The 23260-nt window shown below is 42.9% G+C and overlaps 1 protein-coding gene across 2 annotated transcripts in view; it reads right to left on the bottom strand.

Annotated features, from left to right (window-relative positions):
- nfatc1 (nuclear factor of activated T cells 1) overlaps positions 1 to 21364 on the bottom strand; it is an 84585-nt gene extending 63221 nt beyond the window's left edge. For both annotated transcript variants that reach the window (XM_060942020.1, XM_060942021.1), the window contains exons 1-6: positions 21100 to 21364; positions 17938 to 18961; positions 17622 to 17781; positions 9948 to 10150; positions 7559 to 7731; positions 54 to 194 (exon numbers count right to left, since the gene is read on the bottom strand). In XM_060942020.1, the coding sequence (XP_060798003.1) occupies positions 54 to 194; positions 7559 to 7731; positions 9948 to 10150; positions 17622 to 17781; positions 17938 to 18961; positions 21100 to 21118 (1720 nt within the window). In that variant the 5' untranslated portion in view covers positions 21119 to 21364. The remainder of the gene's footprint in view (positions 1 to 53; positions 195 to 7558; positions 7732 to 9947; positions 10151 to 17621; positions 17782 to 17937; positions 18962 to 21099) is intronic.
- Positions 21365 to 23260: the final 1896 nt, after the last annotated feature.

Here is a 23260-nt window from a genome sequence, read left to right as displayed (position 1 = left end):
CAATGGTTTACACAATAAAGGCTTGATCAGGACCGTGATTATCAATTTCCTACCTTGTCCTTTCTCCACAAACACCACCTTGGAATCGGGTTGGAAGTTATGGCCACTGATAAGCATGCGCTCTCCTCCTGTGGCAGGACAGCTGTCCACACTCTGTCTGTCCACCAGAGGCAGCTCCTGTGCAGAACGCTGGGCTAACAACAAAAACACACACAAAAACGGTTGAACAACAACAACAACAAAAATCCCAAATTATGGAAAAACTGGTCAATAATATCGTAATAATATAGGATTGTCTCCTACAACATGTTCCTAAAAAGTACTAAATGCATCTTTAATTTGCCAGAAATTCCATTTGATTAATTGAGAAATCCAGCTCATGAGGGAAACGATAACAATCATGACCCATATACTGCTCTGGCAATGACACAATGCAGCATAATGATCTATCTGTGAGTCTTTAAAACTAATGATGCAAAAGTCGGCATCATGCAACAGCATTATAAGCTTATCCTATACAAATAAAACACGTAACCTCTGAAAGAGGCTGTAAATGAATCCTGTTTCATATTGCTGCTGTTTTCGGTAAGTATCTGGCCACACACCAGAACCCCTCCTATTTTATGAGCTGTACTCATTCAGTGCGTTTACATGCATATCCAAATCGAGCTACTGTCGGTAATCGAGCAAAGGGTCCCAGCAGGGGTGCCAGAGAAATCCAATCCTACATGCACACAAGGAAATCGAGCTATTGTGTGAGGTACATTGTGCACCCGAGCCACAGGTGGCGCTACACGCCCCATCGTGTTGGTACACTTCCGGTTGTCGTCATGAAGAAGAGCTATTCAAGAGTATAAACAAAGTTATCAGTTCCGTGTTCACAAGAAGAACGACGACGAGGACAGCAACATCGATATCTCCTCATTGCTCCAGAAGTGCACATTTCTACTACTGTTGTCATGCCGACCGAGGCTGTTGTGTTTCCCGCTTGTGGTCTCGTCACTCGTCACTTCCGGAAGGGGCAGTGCTGAAGTAAGTAGCTCGACTACGTAGCTCGATAGGGTATACATGCACTAAGTAGCTCGGCTACAATCGCATAATCTAGGTCGCGTAGCTCGATTACGAGAAATCCAGTTCGGTTCGATTTCAGCCGAGCTAAGGTGTTTCCATGGCATTTAGAACTTCGATTTCAGTCGAGCTACGGCAGAAATTCGATTTTCTTTATGTGCATGTAAACGCACTGATTGTGAATTGCTCCTTCTCATTTACTTCACAGTATTTCACATCCTCTGGCAAACAACAGAGCCAGAACCTGAACCAGAACCATTAAAAAAAAAAATCCATGATAAGCTTTCTTTTTAATGGTCTTGAAAGTCATGCTTAACTGCCAAAAAGGATATCTGTCCAAATATATATGACTAGTTATAATGTTACAACAATAATGTTGTATCTTCTATCATATTTAGTATGTTTAATATGCAGTCAGGGGAGATACTGCATCGTCAGTGCTATATCCAGTGTCCATGGATGGCTAATATAAATGAGCTACACAGCAAATTCCTCAGTGTTGAATTAACACTTTCAGAGTTAATTTGTGTCCAATTGGACCTATATAAACACAGTAGGGTGTTAATTCAACACTGGGGATTTTGCTGTGTAGCAAGGCTAAGCCTGGCTTGTCTTTCAAAGAAAAGAAAAATTACATTTTGGACATCCACAATGTCTTATTAGCTCTTAATTAGCAAATGCCTTAAAACAAACACCGCCAACAACAACCCCATCCATCCATCCATCCATCCGTTATCTGTAACCACTTATCCTGTACAGAGTAGCAAGCAAGCTGGAGCCTATCCTAGCTGACTACGGGCGAAAGGCGGGGTACACCCTGGACAAGTCGCCAGGTCATCACAGGGCTGACACATAGACACAGACAACCATTAACACTCACATTCACACCTACGGTCAATTTAGAGCCACCAGTTAACCTAACCTGCATGTCTTTGGACTGTGGGGGAAACCGGAGCACCCGGAGGAAACCCACGCGGACACGGGGAGAACATGCAAACTCCGCACAGAAAGGTCCTCGTCGGCCACGGGGCTCGAACCCAGACCTTCTTGCTATGAGGCGACAGTGCTAACCACTACATGACCGTGCCGGAAAAAAATACACAGAATGAGGCTGGGGCTGATTTCTTTCTAGCCCAGACTACATTCAGACATGAAGAAAGTGGATTACTTTCTTGATAAGCCATTTTCTAAATGCCTTTGGAGAAACTAGGAGTAAATAGACCAGGAATATGTTGTCTATTAAATGTACAAATCACACAATAAAACAAACTATTAAAAAAAAAAAAGTTTGTGCATCTTGGTTTGAACAAAAGCACCAGCTCAGCATTTTGTTTATCATTTGGAATAGTCATGAAAAGAAAAAAAAAGAGGAACTACGAATGGTATTGCCTATATGTTTTTCAGTTTGCCTGTGTGTATGCGTATTAATTTTAGACCTATACCGATAATGAGATCCTGTGCCATAAGGTTACGCCTGTGGTTTCATAATTGTAAAGGCAAGATCTTGATATCATTTTAATCCATCCATTCAATATTACAACCAGCTATCACTGGCTCTTCTATTTCCTTTTTAATCTCATCGCTGTGGTGTATGCAATGTGGATGAAAGCTGAAAGCATCTCATGGCTATAGTCAGTGACGGCTGGTGGTGATATTAGATTTTCGCCTCCCACATAATATCAATCATTATTCTATCCACATTCACTGGATATGAGCAATCGCACGCTCTGATTGGCTACCCTACTACTAGGCTATCAGCTCATATACCATGAGTAGAGAAAAACAAAATGGCAGAGCGTGTTTCTGAACCAACCGAGGACAAAATTAAAACTCTACATGAAAACAAAACCCCAAAAAATTACAAAAAAGAGCAACAAAACACGGAATAAAAATATCGCTTTTTATTTTTCAAGAACTATTATTATAGAATTTTTCACAAACTGTTCCTGTCATTTCGCCGGTTTGTTTACATTCTAAGTGGAAATTATTTTGTTTGACATTTTGTGTAATTTTTTTATTTATCGAATTTGCAAAAAATAAAAATGCCCTGTTTCTCAAAATCCAGTGAATGTGGATAGAATAAAACAGTTATTCCACTCAATCTCACTGTACACGGCTTAGAGATGACTCGGTGCTACGTGTCTCATCAGTTATCAGTTCATGTATGACTCGATTTCATGGAATAACTGCTAAATAGCTTCACAATGAAATTGTTAGGATTGAGAAATACATTGTAGCACAAAGTCTCATTAACGGCATAATAAGAACGATGTGGGACAAACTATTATACACGCTACGGAAGCCGAGAGAGGCCCTTCATATAATCCTTTTTTTTATTCACCTTGTTATCCCGAGATAATGACATAATTAATTCAGGATCTCGAGAAAACAACGCAACTAATTCGAGATCTCGAGAAAACAAAACCGTTATCCCGAGGTAACGACATAATTAATTCAGGATCTCGAGAAAACAACACAACTAATTCGAGATCTCGAGAAAACAAAACCATTATTTCGAGATCTCGAGAAAACAGCTGAGAAATGGTTTATTCAGGTGCGCCAAGAGACTTGTGATGTGCTGACTTTGGGGCTATTTCTCATTCTGTATAGACGCAACTTTGGTCGTTAGAATGTCTGGAATAATCGATCACCTTTTGATCAGGGGTTGACACAGGGAGAGATTGCATTAAGTCTTTTAATAAGGGATAATTTCAAAATTAGTCCGCGGCACCTCCGCAGAAGACTGGCCCGGCTTCGTCTCTACCGACGGAGATACAGTGATCCAGCTGAGATCATGAAATAATTGTTTTATTTTCTCGAGATCACAGAATAATTGTTTTGTTTTCTCGAGATCTCAAAATAACGGTTTTGTTTTCTCGAGATCTCGAATTAGTTGCGTTGTTTTCTCGAGATCCTGAATTAATTATGTCGTTATCTCGGGATAACAAGGTGAATAAAAAAAAACATTATATGAAGGGCCTCTCTCGGCTTCCGTATACACACACTTAAATCATGAATATATAAATACGACTGTTCATTCTTTGTTTCTTACAAATAAACATTGTAAACTTTCATTAAAAAAACCTCTAAATACTTCTAAACTAACGGTGCTGTTGCTTGTCCTTTTCTATAATTGTGTACTTTGGACAATGTGTCTTTAGTCTATTTTCAATTTCTCCTCTAAAGGTATTTGAGGGGAAAAAGGCTGATTGAGTAAATAATCCACCTTGTTCACATTCATTCAGCCACGACTATATTTCACAGCATTGCGATCGCTGCTGCTGATGTGTTACAGATGTGTCAGGGACATGGGCTGAAAAATATCAGTGTAAATGGAGTAATGACTGTTACTTAGAGGCTGAATGAGTCTACAGCCTGGGCTAGAATGAAATCAGCCCCAGCCGCACTTCTTGCTTCTTTGTACCGTGCTGTGTATTTGATTCCACAAAATTCCAAAATAATCCACTAAGATATTTGTTAACTGCAAATAATCTGATATACAGGCCAAAAATTAAAATGTACACACAGTACTGTGTAAAAGTCTTTGGCACACACTGTAAAAAATGTCCGTAGAATTAACAGTGAATTTATGTAAAATCATGACATAAAAAACTGTAAATACAAAAACAATGAAGCAGTGTGTAATTTACATCAATATACTGTAAAACTCCTAACCAAATACCACTGTTAATTTAACAGTAAGAATATGTTGAATTGATCATATTTTTTTGTAGAATTTACAAATTGTTGTAGTTTAAACACAGACAAACTGTAATACTAAAACAGAATGTGATAGTTAAAATTACATCATTGCCCTGTTAAAAAAATAAAAAAAATGGTCCCCATCGTGGCTCAGTCGACTAAGGCGCCATACCATGAATCCAGGGACCCGGGTTCGATTCCGACCCAAGGTCATTTCCCGATCCCTCTCCGGCTCCTTTCCTGTCTCTACACTGTCCTATCCAATAAAGGTGAAAAAAGCCCCCAAAAGAAATTCTAAAAAAAAAAAAATATCTGTCTAGTAGATCATTGCTTGTAACCATTTTGAATCATTGTTTAGTGTACAATGAATATCCGTAAAATTAACAGTTATGTATTGATTATTGTACATTGAATACCTGTAAAATTTACATTTAGTTATCATTAATTGTACATGGAATCCCAATGAAATGTACAAGTTATTCTGTAATGTTGTTTACATTTCGCTGTATTTTTAACAGGATTATTCTGGCAACCACAGCTGCCAGTATTTTTCCGTAAAAACAACGGATTTTTTTTTTTTACAGTGCATGTAAAGAAATGCTGTAGACCAAAAATGGCTTAAAACTAATGAAATTAAATGAAATGTTTCAAAATTAAAAAAAAAAAAATCTGTAAACAGCAGTAAGCTTTAATAAATGAAACAAAGTCAATATTTGGTGCGAGACGACCCTTTGCTTAAAAAAAATCGTAGTCTCAGGTACAGTGAGTGCAGTTTTATGCGGAACTGAGCTGTAGGTTTTACTGAGCATCTTACAGAAGCAGCCCCAGTTCTTCTGGACACTTTGACTGTCACACTCGCGTCTTCATTTTGCACCAAAACCCAGCAGCCTTCATTATGTTTTCTTTTTTAATCTGAAAAGTGCTCTCTTATGGAATACGCTGCTCAGATACAAACTTTTTTTTTTGTAACATTTAATTTTGTGCTGGAAAACGAACGTTTGGACTCTAAAATGTTTTTGTACTGACTCGATAATGTAGAAGTCATAAAATAGAAATCTATAACAAAGTTTGTATGAAAATTGTTTGCCCCCTTCCTGATTTCTTATTTTTTTGCATGTTTGTCACACTTAAATGTTTCAGATCATCAAACAAATTTAAATATTAGACAAAGATAACACAAGTAAACACAAAATGCAGTTTTTAAATGAAGGTTTTTATTATTAAGGGGGAAAAAAAATCCAAACCTACATGACCCTGTGTGAAAAAGTGATTGCCCCCCGTTAAAACATAAATTAACTGTGGTTTATCACATCTTTGGAAAGCTGAGTTCAATTTCTCTAGCTACACCCAGGCCTGATTACTGCCACACCTGTTCTGTTCTCAATCAAGAAATCACTTAAATAGGACCTGCCTGACAAAGTGAAGTCGACCAAAAGATCCTCAAAAGCTAGACATCATGCTGTGATCCAAAGAAATTCAGGAACAAATGAGAAACAAAGTAACTGAGATCTATCAGTCGGGAAAAGGTTATAAAGCCATTTCTAAAGCTTTGGGACTCCAGCGAACCACAGTGAGAGCCATTATCCACAAATGGCAATAACATGGAACAGTAGTGAACCTTCCCAGGAGTGGCCGGCCAACCAAAATTACCCCAAGAATGCAGCAACGACTCATCCAAGAGGTCACAAAAGACCCCACAACAACATCCAAAGAACAGCAGGCCTCACTTGCCTCAGTTAAGGTTAGTGTTCATGACTCCACTATAAGAAAGAGACTGGGCAAAAATGGCCTGCATGGCAGAGTTCCAAGACGAAAACCACTGCTGAGCAAAAAGAACATAAAGGTTTGTCTCAGTTTTGCCAGAAAACATCTTGATGATCCCCAAGACTTTTGGGAAAATAGTCTGTGGACTGACGAGACAAAAGTTGAACTTTTTGGAAGTTGTATGTCCCATTACATCTGACGTACAAGTAACAGCATTTCAGAAAAGGAACATCATACCAACAGTAAAATATGGTGGTGGTAGTGTGATGGTCTGGGGCTGTTTTGCTGCTTCAGGACCTGGAAGACTTGCTGTGGTAAATGGAACCATGAATTCTGCTCTCTACCAAAAAATCCTGAAGGAGAATGTCCGGCCATCTGTTCGTAACCTCAAGCTGAAGCGCACTTGGGTTCTGCAGCAGGACAATGATCCAAAACACACCAGCAAGTCCACCTCTGAATGGGTTAAGAAAAACAATGAAGACTTTGGAGTGGCCTAGTCAAAGTCCTGACCTGAATCCGATTGAGATGCTGTGGCATGATCTTAAAAAGGCGGTCCATGCTCGAAAACCCTCCAATGTGGCCGAATTACAACAATTCTGCAAAAATGAGCGGGCCAAAATTCCTCGACAACGCTGTAAAAGACTCATTGCCAGTTGTCGCAAACGCTTGATTGCAGTTATTGCTGCTAAGAGTGGCGCAACCAGTTATTAGATTTAGGGGGCAATCACTTTTTCACACAGGGTCATGTAGATTTGGATTTTTTTTTCCCTTAATAATAAAAACCTTCATTTAAAAACTGCATTTTGTGTTTACTTGTGTTATCTTTGTCTAATATTTACATTTGTTTGATGATCTGAAACATTTAAGTGTGACAAACATGCAAAAAAATAAGAAATCAGGAAGGGGCAAACAATTTTTCACACCACTATATATATATTTGAAAGACAGTTCTGCTAGCCCATTTATCTCAGCTGTCCCGGGGTATAACAGTTAAACACGTGTACAGCATTGTTTGTCAACTCACAGCATTCGATGGGGTTGGATGCAACCTGCAGAGACACTGTCCTGCCATTGGGCTGGTTAATATGGACGCGGAACACCATCCTGACTCGTGTGTTCTTCCTCCCGATATCCGTCTCACCTTTCCGCAGCTCAATGTCGGAGTTTCGCAGCTTCAGAATCCCAGCACAGTCAATTCTTTATTAAAGAGAGAACACAGCCTTCACAGTTATGAATAAATCAAATGAAACATACATGCACTGTGGTACTAGATTATTATCATAATATTATAATAAACTGGCAACACTGTGTATACACTATGTATAGAGTATGCATACACAGGCGGTTTATTAGACATGCCAGTCCAGTAACCAATAAACTGGCAACTTAGTGTGTTATTATTTTAAGTCAATAAACAGTTTTATTTGATACTTTGCAGAATCAAAGCTAAATATACAGTACGCTGTTGTGTTTTTCAGTTCATTTTACTGCCAAAACGCCACTTTTGGACATAGTTGGGATTTTCACAGCACTTGAGCATTTATTACAGACTTTATTACAGACTCTATCCTCAACCTCCAATATTCATAAATATACTATTATTCTCATCTCATCTCATTATCTCTAGCCGCTTTATCCTTCTACAGGGTCGCAGGCAAGCTGGAGCCTATCCCAGCTGACTACGGGCGAAAGGCGGGGTACACCCTGGACAAGTCGCCAGGTCATCACAGGGCTGACACATAGACACAGACAACCATTCACACTCACATTCACACCTACGGTCAATTTAGAGTCACCAGTTAACCTAACCTGCATGTCTTTGGACTGTGGGGGAAACCGGAGCACCCGGAGGAAACCCACGCGGACACGGGGAGAACATGCAAACTCCACACAGAAAGGCCCTCGCCGGCCACGGGGCTCGAACCCGGACCTTCTTGCTGTGAGGCAACAGCGCTAACCACTACACCACCGTGCCGCCTATACTCATCTCATCTCATCTCATTATCTCTAGCCGCTTTATCCTGTTCTACAGGGTCGCAGGCAAGCTGGAGCCTATCCCAGCTGACTACGGGCGAAAGGCGGGGTACACCCTGGACAAGTCGCCAGGTCATCACAGGGCTGACACACAGACACAGACAACCATTCACACTCACATTCACACCTACGGTCAATTTAGAGTCACCAGTTAACCTAACCTGCATGTCTTTGGACTGTGGGGGAAACCGGAGCACCCGGAGGAAACCCACGCGGACATGGGGCGAACATGCAAACTCCGCACAGAAAGGCCCTCGTCGGCCACGGGGCTCGAACCCGGACCTTCTTGCTGTGAGGCAACAGCGCTAACCACTACACCACCGTGCCGCCGCCGCCTATACTATTATTATTATTATTATTATTACATTTCCAACTCATTTTTGACTCTCAAACATACAGTACAAAATCATTTGTCAGCTGAGCTTACAATGAATACAAACCTTATTGTAATTAGATCTTAGTAAGAGTAAATGATACAGCTAATAATAATAATAATAATAATAATAAAATTAAGCTATCTAGAAAACTATGGTGATCCTTTCAGATCGATGAAAATCTAGTACCCTAACTTTTTTCAGCTAAAATTTTCATGAGAGTTAGCTGAAAAAGTGTATAACAACCGTGCCGTGGCCTACAGGCATTACCACGACATGCTTAGTGGTTCCAAATGGCAAGAATCAAAGACAGCATTTCCCCACGCTAAATGCCCTCCAAAAATCATGAAATACAAGACATTATTCAAATATAATACGTATAACAACCGTTATATTACTCAAAAGTCAGCATAGGAGCTTTCCCCCCTCTTTGCAAAAGCTTTAGAAGTACGCTGGCTGATGCACAAGCAAGCGCAGTGGAAGGCCTTCCAACAAGGCTGAAAATGGATATGAGGAGGTTTGGGTTTTATATAAGCTGAGTTAAGTAATCCATCCATTAAACAGTGAGAGAAAAAGTGCTGAGCTGGGCGGCTGCTACTGCAATGCTCACACAGCAGACCCTAGTGCCCTGTTAGACGCTCCCCACACATCCTGAGGCCTCGTGTAACATGAGCTGTACGGCTCCTGGGAGGGAAACCCACTGTGCTGCGGCTCCACAAAACACAAAGCACCACACACACACACAGAGCATCCTGTACCAGGAGCTGAGTAGGTGTCATAAAACTAGGAACGGCTTTAAATTAGATGTATGTACTTTCTGTTTTTATTAAAAAAAAAAACCTTGGATAGTAATAAAACCAGACTAAGAATTATGCACATGGTCAATCTTTTTTAATACTGTTCTTAATCACAAGATCATGAATTTACAACCTTTCTTATGCCATCTATTATCACCATAATAAAAGTAGTGCGCGCACACACTCACACTCAGACAAACACACTCACATGGCTCTCATGTTGCTCTCGGGCAGGAGTGGAATCTCCAGCACTTTGGTGTTGGCCTGCATGATCTCGTGGCTGGGTGTGGACACGGTCTTGCCTGTGATGCGGTGGACCTGGTAAAAAGCATGTGGCCGCAGGAGCCGGTCGTCTGCCGTCCCGATGAACAGCTGCAGAGTCAGAGGCTCACTCTCCATGTAGCCGTGAAGCTGAAAGGCATGACCCATTCGTTTACAGTTACAGTAGACTCTTTTACAAGTATTAAACTATTACTATAAAAATCAGGCCATGCCTTACAACTTCAACTACTACACAAATGACAATTTCTGTCAGTGTACTGGAAATCAACATGGTCATGCTCTACGATTATCCCATAATACTGTCAATCTGTGATCTAAATATAAAACACTATTTGACTACAAGTTCTTGGCAAGTTCATGCTGCATTAAAAAATAAAAAAAAGTGACTGGCACACAGTGTTCTTAAAGGAAGGGAGGAGCTGGAGGTTGTGAAGTTTGTATATTTATTCATGTGGGTATGTTTAAGCCTGGCATTTCAGTTTAGACAGGCAGAGGCAAGAGCAAAGGAGGGAGAGAGAGAGAGAGAGAGAACGAGAAAGAGCATCTCCACCCTTCATTACATTATCACCTACTATAGGAATGCCAAGATTGTGGGTTCATGACTCGGAGGGCAGAGAGTACCTCATCCACACCTCCAGGCACTGTGTTCAGCTCTCAGCCTCACATGCTCTCAGATGCACTCTAACTATCTCGGTGGAATAGACAGAAGGGTGCTATATGGAGAGCTCAGACACGTGTTCTCCACTGACTTGTAAAAAGAGGTATGTAGGGCACTGGGAGAACGTAAAGAGAACTATGTGTACCAAGAAATTCTCAAAAAAAGGTTTCCAGCAATTATTATTTCAAAGTAAAATGGAAATTTGGGTGTTTTTTTTTTTTTTTTAGTTATACCTAATTTGGCATAATGGAAGAATTATTGTTAGCAGGCAGCTTACTTAAAGGAAAACTCCAGTGGGGTTTTTGGATGTAAATTCTTTCTACAATACTTGTTGCATAGATGTGATTACAGACAATAATGACAATAATTTCAGCACATTTCCCTGTAAGGATAAACAAACAGAAGAAAAAGGTTTAACTCAAAAATCATTTAAGATGGCAGTCAAAGGGCAGTCGTCGAATTCTGTCAATAAGCATTTAAAGGGGGCGGCACGGTGGTGTAGTGGTTAGCGCTGTCGCCTCACAGCAAGAAGGTCCGGGTTCGAGCCCCGGGGCCGGCGAGGGCCTTTCTGTGCAGAGTTTGCATGTTCTCCCCGTGTCCGCGTGGGTTTCCTCCGGGTGCTCCGGTTTCCCCCACAGTCCAAAGACATGCAGGTTAGGTTAACTGGTGACTCTAAATTGACCGTAGGTGTGAATGTGAGTGTGAATGGTTGTCTGTGTCTATGTGTCAGCCCTGTGATGACCTGGCGACTTGTCCAGGGTGTACCCCACCTTTCGCCCGTAGTCAGCTGGGATAGGCTCCGGCTTGCCTGCGACCCTGTAGGACAGGATAAAGCGGCTAGAGATAATGAGATGAGATGAGATGAGACTTTAAAGGTAGACGGCCTTTCAGTGTAGGTCATAAAATGAATTTTCCCTGACACCCAGTTATTTTTGTCTAGTGGACCAAAAGCTACTGAATTCGAATCACAGACTTCCAATTTTCTTAGTTTTTTTTGTAAATAGAACAATTAATTAATTGGGGGGGGGGGGGGGGGGGGGCGGCACGGTGGTGTAGTGGTTAGCGCTGTCGCCTCACAGCAAGAAGGTCCGGGTTCGAGCCCAGCAGCCGGTGAGGGCCTTTCTGTGTGGAGTTTGCATGTTCTCCCCGTGTCCGCGTGGGTTTCCTCCGGGTGCTCCGGTTTCCCCCACAGTCCAAAGACATGCAGTTTAGGTTAATTGTTGGCTCTAAATTGTCCATAGGTGTTAGTGTGAATAGTTATTTGTTTCTGTGTCAGCCCTGCGATGACCTGGCGACTTGTCCAGGGTGTACCCCGCCTCTCGCCCGTAGTCAGCTGGGATAGGCTCCAGCTTGCCTGCGACCCTATAGAACAGCATAAAGCGGCTGCAGATAATGGATGGACGGATGGATGAATTTAGGGCCACGTTGCCCTAAATTCTCCTCTATTTTTTCCTGCTTCACCATGACCTATCCATCCATTACCTGTAGCCGCTTATCCTGTTCTACAGGGTCGCAGGCAAGCTGGAGCCTATCCCAGCTGACTATGGGCGAGAGGCGGGGTACACCCTGGACAAGTCACCAGGTTATCGCAGGGCTGACACAGACAACCATTCACACCTACGGTCAATTTAGAGCCACCAATTAGCCTAACCTGCATGTCTTTGGACTGTGGGGGAAACCGGAGCACCTGGAGGAAACCCACGCGGACACAGGGAGAACATGCAAACTCCACACAGAAAGGCCCTCGCTGGCCGCTGGGCTCGAACCCAGGCCCTTCTTGCTGTGAGGTGACAGTGCTAACCACTACACCATGACCCAATTCAAGATATTACATCATGTATCATGCCATGGGCTTTCCCCGTTCGCACAAGGCATTGTGGGATACAAATTTGAAACAGGAGAGAAAAATGGAGGATGTGAGTGTGCGAATGAAACGTGAAAGACCGACTACAGTAACAGAAAGTGAGAAGAAAAGATGTTATGTTATATACGAAGGAAAGGAAACGCAGGACCAAACTAATAAATATCGGCGGTCAGCGAGCACCTCGGTGTGACCAGCTGTCAATTTAGTGACAGAATGATGTAACTGGGCGGCACGGTGGTGTAGTGGTTAGTACTGTCACCTCACAGCAAGAAGGTCCCGGTTCGAGCCCTGTGGCCGGCGAGGGCCTTTCTGTGTGGAGTTTGCATGTTCTCCCCGTGTCCGCGTGGGTTTCCTCCGGGTGCTCCGGTTTCCCCCACAGTCCAAAGACATGCAGGTTAGGTTAACTGGTGACTCTAAATTGACCGTAGGTGTGAATGTGAGTGTGAATGGTTGTCTGTGTCTATGTGTCAGCCCTGTGATGACCTGGCGACTTGTCCAGGGTGTACCCCGCCTTTCGCCCGTAGTCAGCTGGGATAGGCTCCAGCTTGCCTGCAACCCTGTAGAAGAATAAAGCGACTAGAGATAATGAGATGAGATGATGTAACTGTCAGTGCACGGTCAAAGTAAACTTCCGCATGCGCACACGGACTTCCTCTGTCTGCTTGACTGTGCAAAGTGAGCGATTTAATGCATATTATTTGCTCAGGAATCCCCTCAAATTAAATAACTTCCCAGCCTGGAATTGTTTTTAGATATTACAGAAATAAACATATATCACAATGGCCAAATTTCAGAGGGAACTAAATTTCACCGATTTTATGAAATCAAAAAAGCAATCTAAAAACTACAACTGTTGACATTAACAAAACAGACATGAGTGAATATCTTACCCGAGCTGAGTTGTATTCAACTTAAAAGGTGCAATAGTCTGTTTTATTTCTTACTTGTACAAAAAAGCCTGTTAAATATGTAGAACATGATTCAAAACTAATGGTTTAAACCATGGTATCAACACAAGTGTATTCAGTTGCAGAGTAAAACTCGTTTGGAAAACTGACTTCCGATCTGGAATGCTTGTGTGTGTTTGGATTGGCCTCCTGTCAGTCATTTTATAGACATGACTACTTTATGGGCCCTTGAAGATTTGATTGAGCTGCTATACCCCTATACACCCAGCCGAGCTCTCAGGTCAGCTGATCAGCTGCTCCTGAGAGTTCCCAAGACTAGGCTGAAGCTCAGAGGGGACCGGGCTTTTTCGGTTGCAGCTCCAAAATTATGGAATGCATTGCCACTGCACATTAGACAGGCCTCCTCACTGTCTAATTTTAAAACTCTTCTTAAAACGCACCTTTTTTCTTTGGCTTTTAACACCATGTAGGTTGTTGATTTTATGTACACAGATATTTTATTTGGAGTGGACAGCCTATTTAATTATTTATTTTTTACGTTCTATGGTGTTATTTTATTGTATAGTTTTCATCTCATCTCATTATCTGTAGCCGCTTTATCCTGTTCTACAGGGTCGTGGGCAAGCTGGAGCCTATCCCAGCTGACTACGGGCGAAAGGCGGGGTACACCCTGGACAAGTTGCCAGGTCATCACAGGGCTGACACATAGACACAGACAACCATTCACACTCACATTCACACCTACGCTCAATTTAGAGTCACCAGTTAACCTAACCTGCATGTCTTTGGACTGTGGGGGAAACCGGAGCACCCGGAGGAAACCCACACGGACACGGGGAGAACATGCAAACTCCACACAGAAAGGCCTTCGCCGGTCATGGGGCTCGAACCCGGACCTTCTTGCTGTGAGGCGACAGTGCTAACCACTACACCACCGTGCCGCCCTTGTATAGTTTTATTGTGTTTATTTATTGTACAGCACTTTGGAAACCTTTGTGTTTATTTAAACTGTGCTTTATAAATAAAATTGGATCGGATTGGATTGGATAGGTGGAGCTTGAGTATGAACATGGGTGGGATTAAAACATCATCTCATCTCATCTCATTATCTCTAGCCGCTTTATCCTTCTACAGGGTCGCAGGCAAGCTGGAGCCTATCCCAGCTGACTACGGGTGAAAGGCGGGGTACACCCTGGACAAGTCGCCAGGTCATCACAGGGCTGACACATAGACACAAACAACCATTCACACTCACATTCACACCTACGGTCAATTTAGAGTCACCAGTTAACCTAACCTGCATGTCTTTGGACTGTGGGGGAAACCGGAGCACCCGGAGGAAACCCACGCGGACACGGGGAGAACATGCAAACTCCACACAGAAAGGCCCTCGCCGGCCACGGGGCTCGAACCCGGACCTTCTTGCTGTGAGGCGACAGCGCTAACCACTACACCACCGTGCCACCCTTGTATAGTTTTACTGTGTTTATTTATTGTACAGCACTTTGGAAACCTTTGTGTTTATTTAAACTGTGCTTTATAAATAAAATTGGATCGGATTGGATTGGATTGGATAGGTGGAGCTTGAGTATGAACATGGTTGGGATTAAAACATCATTTAAACGTCAAAACAACTGACTTCACTGTTCATTTTATCTATTACACCTTTAAATTGCACTTTTCGTAAGGTTTCATTTTGACTATTTTCTACACAGTAGAACAATACTGAAGACATCGAAACTATGAAATAACATATAGAGCATTTATGGAATTAGGTGGTAAACAAAAAAAAAGTGGAATTTTTTCCATACTTCAGATTTTTCAAAGTAGCCAGCGTTTACCTTGACAATGCTTTATACACTATTGGCATTATCTTAACCAGCTTCATGAAGTAGTCACCTGGAATGTTTTTCAATTAACAGCTGCCTCGTCAAAAGTTAATTAGTGCAATTCCTTGCCTTCTTAATGTGTTTGAGATCAAACAGTAAATAATAAATAATACAAATACAGTAAATAACCCAATTCCATAACTGCAGTAATCCATATTATGTCAAGAACCGCTCAACTAAGTAAAGAGAAACGTCATCCATCATTACTTTAAAGACGTGAAGTGTCTTGAAATGACTAAAAATAATGAAAAACATTGCACCAGAAGGGATGGCATGGTGGTGTAGTGGTTAGCACTGTTGCCTCACAGCAAGAAGGTTCTGGGTTCAAGCCCAGCAGCCGGCGAGGGCCTTTCTGTGTGGAGTTTGCATGTTCTCCCCGTGTCTGCGTGGGTTTCCTCTGGGTGCTTTGGTTTCCCCCACAGTCCAAAGACATGCAGGTTAGGTTGATTGGTGGCTCTAAATTGACCGTAGGTGTGAATGTGAATGGTTGTTTGTCTCTATGTGTCAGCCCTGCGATGACCTGGCGACTTGTGTACCCCGCCTCTCACCCATAGTCAGCTGGGATAGGCTCCAGCTTGCCCACGACCTTGTACAGGATAAGCGGTTACGGATAATAGATGGATACATTGAATTAGAAGGTGTGTCCAAACTTTTGACTGGTACTGTATTTTCTGTTCTCTTTACAATACAGGAAACGAAGTTGAAATTCTTGCTTGTGGTAAATCATATACACCCTACAGATGCAGTACATTGAGATGAGTTTAAAATTCTACTCTGTTAATCATGTTGTCATATTTTCACCTTTACTTTGTCATGATTCTTCATCAAATCTGCTAGAATGATTTTGTCATTCTTTCCAGTTATGACAGAGCCAATATGATGGATTTCCTGAGTGAGTTAAGGGGAAGCTTTAAAGGTCATAATTGTGGTTGGACAGAGAAATTTCAGTTGTGTACGTATACCATCCACTTGATGAATCTTGTGGTAAGATGTAAGCTGTGGTCGAAAAAAAAATCCCTTGAATAAGAAGCTGAGGAAAGAGAGAGCTCTAGAATAGGATGAATGGTGAGCCTTAGAGAAAAGCTTACGTGGGAGGTGCCATCAAGGCCAATTGGAGAGTGCGCACAGCAGAGTGCACTCTCTAATCTGGAGGTTTACGGGATGGGACAGCCTTGTGTGAGGCTCCCTTGAGAACACCCCCATCCCACACACACACACACACACACACACACACACACTTTTTCAGCAGCCAGGGGCCAGGAGCCAGAAACGTGTGTGGTTCAGACTGGCCGCCTCCACTGCGTGCTGGCCCCCATGATGTCAGCGCTGCACTGGGAACTTTACTAAACAAAAGGCAGCCTGTGCACTGGGGCGGAAACTGCGGCGAACGTGAAAAAACATAGGGGACGAGTGAGAGAAAAAGGCATGCTGGGTTCTTCATAGGAGAGAAACCCAATGGCATGTGTTTGGCATCATTAGCACCTCATGAAGCTGAACCGAACGATTCAATCAGCACAGATGTGAATTTGAGTCAAGCATTTAAGCAGATGTGGGCCAGAGCCAAGTGTCATTTCTCCTCTTCATGTCTCCTCTGTGTCACATGACTAGCTAGGTAACATGATCCATGAGCTCAGGTTATGAGAGCATTAAATGTGTGTGATCATGCCGCAGTTAGTGACTGGTAGTTACATTTGCTTCTGACCACTATGACTTATGCTCATTCATGATATTTGTCCAAGCAGTAGATTTAGAGAAGACGGGTGAGTCACAAACGTCTGTTGCGGAACTGACTAGCCTGTGCTGTCGTCAAGACTTTGTGGTCTTGTGTAATATCTTAAGTATTTCACCTAATCCTCTGAGATTTAGCATTGCGTTATAGCTAAACCATACAGCCAGCTTCTGAACAACCACTGCTGATTGGGAACAGAGTTGCCAAGACAATTATCTGTCTATTAAATCTGTCTTTATTTCAAATAATTAGTCCATAAAACACGTATCTAAAATATAAGAGTAGTACGAACCAGAGACCAATGGCAAAATTCAGACTGATCAAACACTGATTTCTGCTCATTACAGCATAATGGCAAAGGGATGTTACCAGTCTGATTAGTTTACAAGACAACCTTCTTTTGTACAGGAGCCTGCCTGGAAACAAGCCAAGTAGGATTAAAGGATACTTCCAAGGTTGCTACCACTGTTACCACTGCATGCTACAAAGAGGAAGAAAACGAAACCGTAGATGGAAGCCAGCATTCAGAAAGATATGTATATAGATAAATACCTGAACTACTGGATGTCCTCCGGCAAGCGCTTTCACAGCCCCTCTGCTTCCTTCTGTTTCATAGTGAGCACGATGGTGAGATTTAGGTTGAACCTCAATCTGCAGGCTGTATGGCCCAGAACTGGAGGGAAGCTGCCAGTCAAGAGCTGGCAAAGATGGGCTAGATAAAAAATAAAATAAAATAAAAAAAAAGAGAGACAACAAGAGGTTCTTGGTTTAGTAAACTGTTGTTGACAAAATAAAAACAATAAAAGATTTTGTGGATTCGAACCCATGAATGGCTTAGACCTAAAGAATCAATTGGTACAGACTTTACCTGATATAAGGCTTTGGTTTAGACCAATATGGATGATGTGGTACATCCAGAAAGCTAGTGTAGCCTTCCTTCTTAAATGCTAGGCGTGATGTGGAGTACTCCTCATGACAGAGCTCTGCAGAGCCTGTCTCCTCACCTCCAGGCTCAATCTTGAGGCTCACAGAAGTGCTATGCTCCATGCTGGTTTTCCTGGTCTTGAGTGGAATCCCTTCTCCAATATCAGTCATTCCATCTGTGCTGAGAGCATTAATGGCTGCCACAATAGCAGAATTGGTGTACTGGTTGGTGTTGGGCAACCATGTGTCTTCAGTCATGCTGAGGCGAGGTGAGGTTTGTGGAGACAGCCCTGGTGACTGGTTAGGTGAATATGGATGGTACTTGTGAGAGGTGTTGCTGCTAAAGCTGTACTTCCGTTTCCCACCACAAGGGGAGTTGGAGCGGGAGCCACGAGGCGCTGTCCAGCTTTCATCAGTCACACTGGTGCGGGGAGATCCAGTAGGTGATTGGCGAGGCGAGGGGCCCAGGGTTCCAGACAGCAATGAAGAGGAACCTTTGGGTGAGACGCATGGGGACTGCCACGGCGAGTTCTGTGGTGAGTTGTCATAATTGCATGAGTAGCCTGACTCATATGATGAAGGCTCTGAATGACAGCTACGTGACGAAATGCTGCTAGCTGGGCTCAGGCAGCTGGGGTCACGGTAACCTTCACCACTGGGCAATGTTAAAGTCACGACAGAGTTGACACGTTTAGCTATAGGTGCATTGTTCTCTTCTACCTCATCTTCAGGGAACTGACCATAAGCTGTGATCTCGATGCGTGGGCTTTCCAGAGCAGGGGCTCCATTGGGGCCAGATGATTGGTAGTATCCCATCGTGCCCATGTCTTCACTTGGGGAGAATGATGAAGGTTGGCTGATAGAAACAGAGATGGAGGGACTGGTCTGAAGGTTGTGGTACTGGGTGGGAAGGCATGGGCTACTCAGTGGAAGGGATAAGCTGACGTTTGGTGTGTAGCTGTATGTTTCTGCAGAGAGAAATGCATGGTAATTCACTCTCTTTTCATATGGCAGATCTAAACCATGAACTGGTTTGATAAAACATATTTACATTGCTGAAACTTATTGAATCTGCAAAGGAAATTCAACAACAGAAACCAAAAGTACAAAGCCAAAAATAACTTTGTATTAAAAATACCTCATCAAATACAAAAACAGATGGAAAACCAATCTATTCACTCAGTCTAAACACAAGGTCTTTTTGTTTAATATCAAAGGTATATGATCCGGACAACACAGAGCAAAACTTTTGGTTGATTTTACTGAAACCACAAAATAATGAAAGGGGGGAAAAAGATTTTAAAAAGCCAGTAACCATCTCGAAATCTAAATCACAGACTACACTATGTACACTGAGTCGACAGTTTATCGGTTACCTAAAAACGTCGTCTAAATATGTACACATATACATATTGAATCTAAACTAGCAAATCTAAAGTGAAAAAAAGTGTTTGTATTAAAAATACCTCATCAAATACAAAAACAGATGGAAAACCAATCTATCAATCTATCTACCAATCTACCAATCTATCTACCAATCAGGGTCGCAGGCATGGCACATGGCAATTTCACAGAGGCTCTCATTACCACGTGGAAATTGTCTGTGGTGAAATTTCAGGCTAGCCCTGTTGTATAAGAACTTCTCATCTCATTCATCTCATTATCTCTAGCCGCTTTATCCTGTTCTACAAGGTCGCAGGCAAGCTGGAGCCTATCCCAGCTGACTACGGGCGAAAGGCGGGGTACACCCTGGACAAGTCGCCAGGTCATCACAGGGCTGACACATACTGTAGACATAGACAACCATTCACACCTACGGTCAATTTAGAGTCACCAGTTAACCTAACCTGCATGTCTTTGGACTGTGAGGGAAACCGGAGCACCCGGAGGAAACCCACGCGGACACGGGGAGAACATGCAAACTCCGCACAGAAAGGCCCTCGCCGGCCACGGGGCTCGAACCCGGACCTTCTTGGTGTGAGGCGACAGCGCTAACCACTACACCACCGTGCCACCCACTACACCACCGTATAAGAACTTTTTTTGGGAAAAAAAAAATACAACCAGTGATTGGCGAGACATCAAAATCGGCATTTAGCATCATTTCAGGTTCTTTGGTTTTCCCCCTATGAGGAAACTCTTCAAATCTATAGATTGGACCATATTACTGTATGTATATACGGTATGTTCAATTTCAGAAAACATTCCAAGTAGTACACCTTTCAAAAGCTAATAACCCTTAACTGTCCAAAGAACCCATGAAGAACATTCCTCCCCCCAAGAGTGTAGAGTGTAGACAGACAGGGTCCTCAAGGGGTCGAGACTCAAAACTGCATACCCTGTGCTAAGTAGCACAAAAGGTTTTTAGTTTGTCTCTCTATTGAGGAGCGTTGAGATTTAGAGCTATACAATAAAGAAAGAGATAGCAAGAAAGAAAGCGTGAACTCTGTTATGTAACTGGAATGGTTAACCATCCAATTAATCCTGGAGAAAGCCTCCCCCAATAAAATGTGTGTGAGACACCTCTTCTCCAGACAGGCAGGAGAGCTTTAGTCTGTAAGAAATTATGCGCTTTCTTGTGTGCAAGCCTCACAAGGAAATTAAGAACAGTCTCTTGTGAAAGCCAGTGCCACGCAGACCCTGAAACCATAAGCTCTACTAGGTGAAGTCAAAGAAGTGAGCAACAAGCCCTGTATCTGAATCACTGAAAATAGGAGGACTGGGATATTTGAGCAAAAGACCAACACACACACATACTCTGCACTGACTAACAAAGTGCTCAGGATAAATGTTTTGTCTTTGATTTCGATAAACATGAACCACAGAGTCATGCAAACTCATCTTCATGAGGCAATAGGTGCTGCTCTAACAGAGCTAGAAATCTGTATAACGGTCTGCTTGGGAAGCAGGAGCCACGCCCACCCAGACTCAGCTCCAGGCTCCTTCAGCAAACTTCATCAAAGACAACGCCTTTTACTATTGTACTAGTTTACCTTAACTTAGAAGAATTCCAGCCAGCATGCACTGGTTAAAAATAAATAATAATAATAATAATAATAATAATAATAATAATAATGAAAAGTAATAAATAAGGCTATATGAGTACCTTCATCTGCTGATTTCATGCTTCCGAGCTCTTTGGTGAAAATCCAAGTTATTTATTATAACTCCAGAAACTTGAGTGGAAAAAAAAAAAAAAAGTTAAATGTCACTTAAATTCTGGCATAAACGCTGTCACGAAAAAGTGCGCATAATTTATAAAGGCGCTTATGCAAAGTCCAAACTGTAGATATGCGCCTTATTGATGAGGTTTGTTTGTTGTCAGAAATCCCGTTGCGTCGTTTTTATTCAGGAGTTGTAAATGAAGTGCCGGTCTGCTCGGGGTCTTCGTGACGCACTAGCTCACGCGGTGAGGTCTCCGCCGTTTTACAAAGCCGGGAAATACCTCCGTTCAGTCACGCCCCCTGTCTGACGTCACAAACCACGGCTCAGCAGACCGCAAGAGGGATTCTCTTCAGTGTTGCCAGATCCACACTTTTCAACATTCAAGATGAAGACTTAAAGTGCCATTCCACCATTGGATGTATTCTCATCTCATCTCATCTCATCATCTCTAGCCGCTTTATCCTGTTCTACAGGGTCGCAGGCAAGCTGGAGCCTATCCCAGCTGACTACGGGCGAAAGGCGGGGTACACCCTGGACAAGTCACCAGGTCATCACAGGGCTGACACATATGGCCCTTTTCCACTACCCTTTTTCAGCTCACTTCAGCTCGCTTCAGCTCACTTCAGCCCGACACGGCTCGCGTTTCGACTACCAAAAACCAGCACGACTCAGCTCGCTTCAGCCCTGCTTAGCCCCTAAAACTCGCACGGTTTTGGAGTGGGGCTGAAGCGAGCCGAAGCGAGCCGAGTGAGGCTGGGGGCGTGAGCAGACACTCCCCTGTGCACTGATTGGTGAGGAGGAGTGTCCTCACATGCCCACACACACCCTGCGAGCACGCTGGGATCTGTAAACACCGCAAACCCGGAAGAAGAATAATTACGAGAATTTCTGAAGCCTTATGCGCCTCGCCTCATCTATACGCTCTTGCCAGTATCTGTCCGCGTTGTCGGTGACAACAAGCCACAGCACCAAGACCAGCAACACTAACGACTCCATGTCCTCCATGTTTATTGTTTACTATTCGGGTCGTGAGACTACTGCTTAAAAGCTCACTGATGTCACTGTTTGCGCTGCTTAACGACATCACCTGACGTCCACCCACTTTCGCTAACTCCACCCAATGTGTCCACCCACTTCCAGCCAGCACGGTTCAGCGCAGTTGTGGTCGAAATGCAACTCCAACAGCCCCGCTCAGCCCCACTCAGCCCGACTCAGCCACGTTTGTAGTGGAAAAGCAGCAATAGACACAGACAACCATTCACACTCACATTCACACCTACGGTCAATTTAGAGTCACCAGTTAACCTAACCTGCATGTCTTTGGACTGTGGGGGAAACCGGAGCACCCGGAGGAAACCCACGCGGACAACATGCAAACTCCACACAGAAAGGCCCTTGCCGGCCCCAGGGCTCGAACCCAGGACCTTCTTGCTGTGAGGCGACAGCGCTAACCACTACACCACTGTGCCGCCCTGGATGTATTCTTTGGCATAAAATACAATATATTTTATGACAACATGACTAGATAGAGAAATCTTTTAGCTTCAAAATGATATATCAAACATAATTTTTTGACAACGACAAGTATATTAATTTTGCGACCAAAGTCACCTACCCTTTTAATTTCCGCGCGTGATGTCATCGGCAGGTTCCCCTTCTTGTGTACCACGTGTCGGTCTATTTTTAGACCAGGAAACCCCCAAAGTGAGAGAGTCATTTCTCCTTGTATATGGGGGCCAAAAAAATTGCGAAAAATTTTGAGTTAATCTTTCAGTTAGCTAGATTTATTGGTATTAGCTAGATTTATTGGTATTACTTTTATCGCGTTCTATCCGCCATTGCTGATAATATGTGCCACGTCACGTGGTACACAAGAAGGGGAACCTGCCAATGACATCACGCGTGGAAATTAAAAGGGTAGGTGACTTTGGTCGCAAAATTAATATACTTGTCGTTGTCAAAAAATTATGTTTGATATATCATTTTGAAGCTAAAAGATTTCTCTATCTAGTGATACCATTTATATATGTTGTCAAAATATATTGTATTTTATGCCAAAGAATACATCCAATGGTGGAATGGCACTTTAAGGGCAGTATCTC

Source organism: Neoarius graeffei, chromosome 16, assembly GCF_027579695.1.
Source record: "Neoarius graeffei isolate fNeoGra1 chromosome 16, fNeoGra1.pri, whole genome shotgun sequence".
NCBI classification, from domain to species: Eukaryota; Metazoa; Chordata; class Actinopteri; order Siluriformes; family Ariidae; genus Neoarius; species Neoarius graeffei.
The sequence above is the reverse complement of the archived record's forward strand: the minus strand, read 5'-3'. Positions and strand labels throughout refer to the sequence as shown.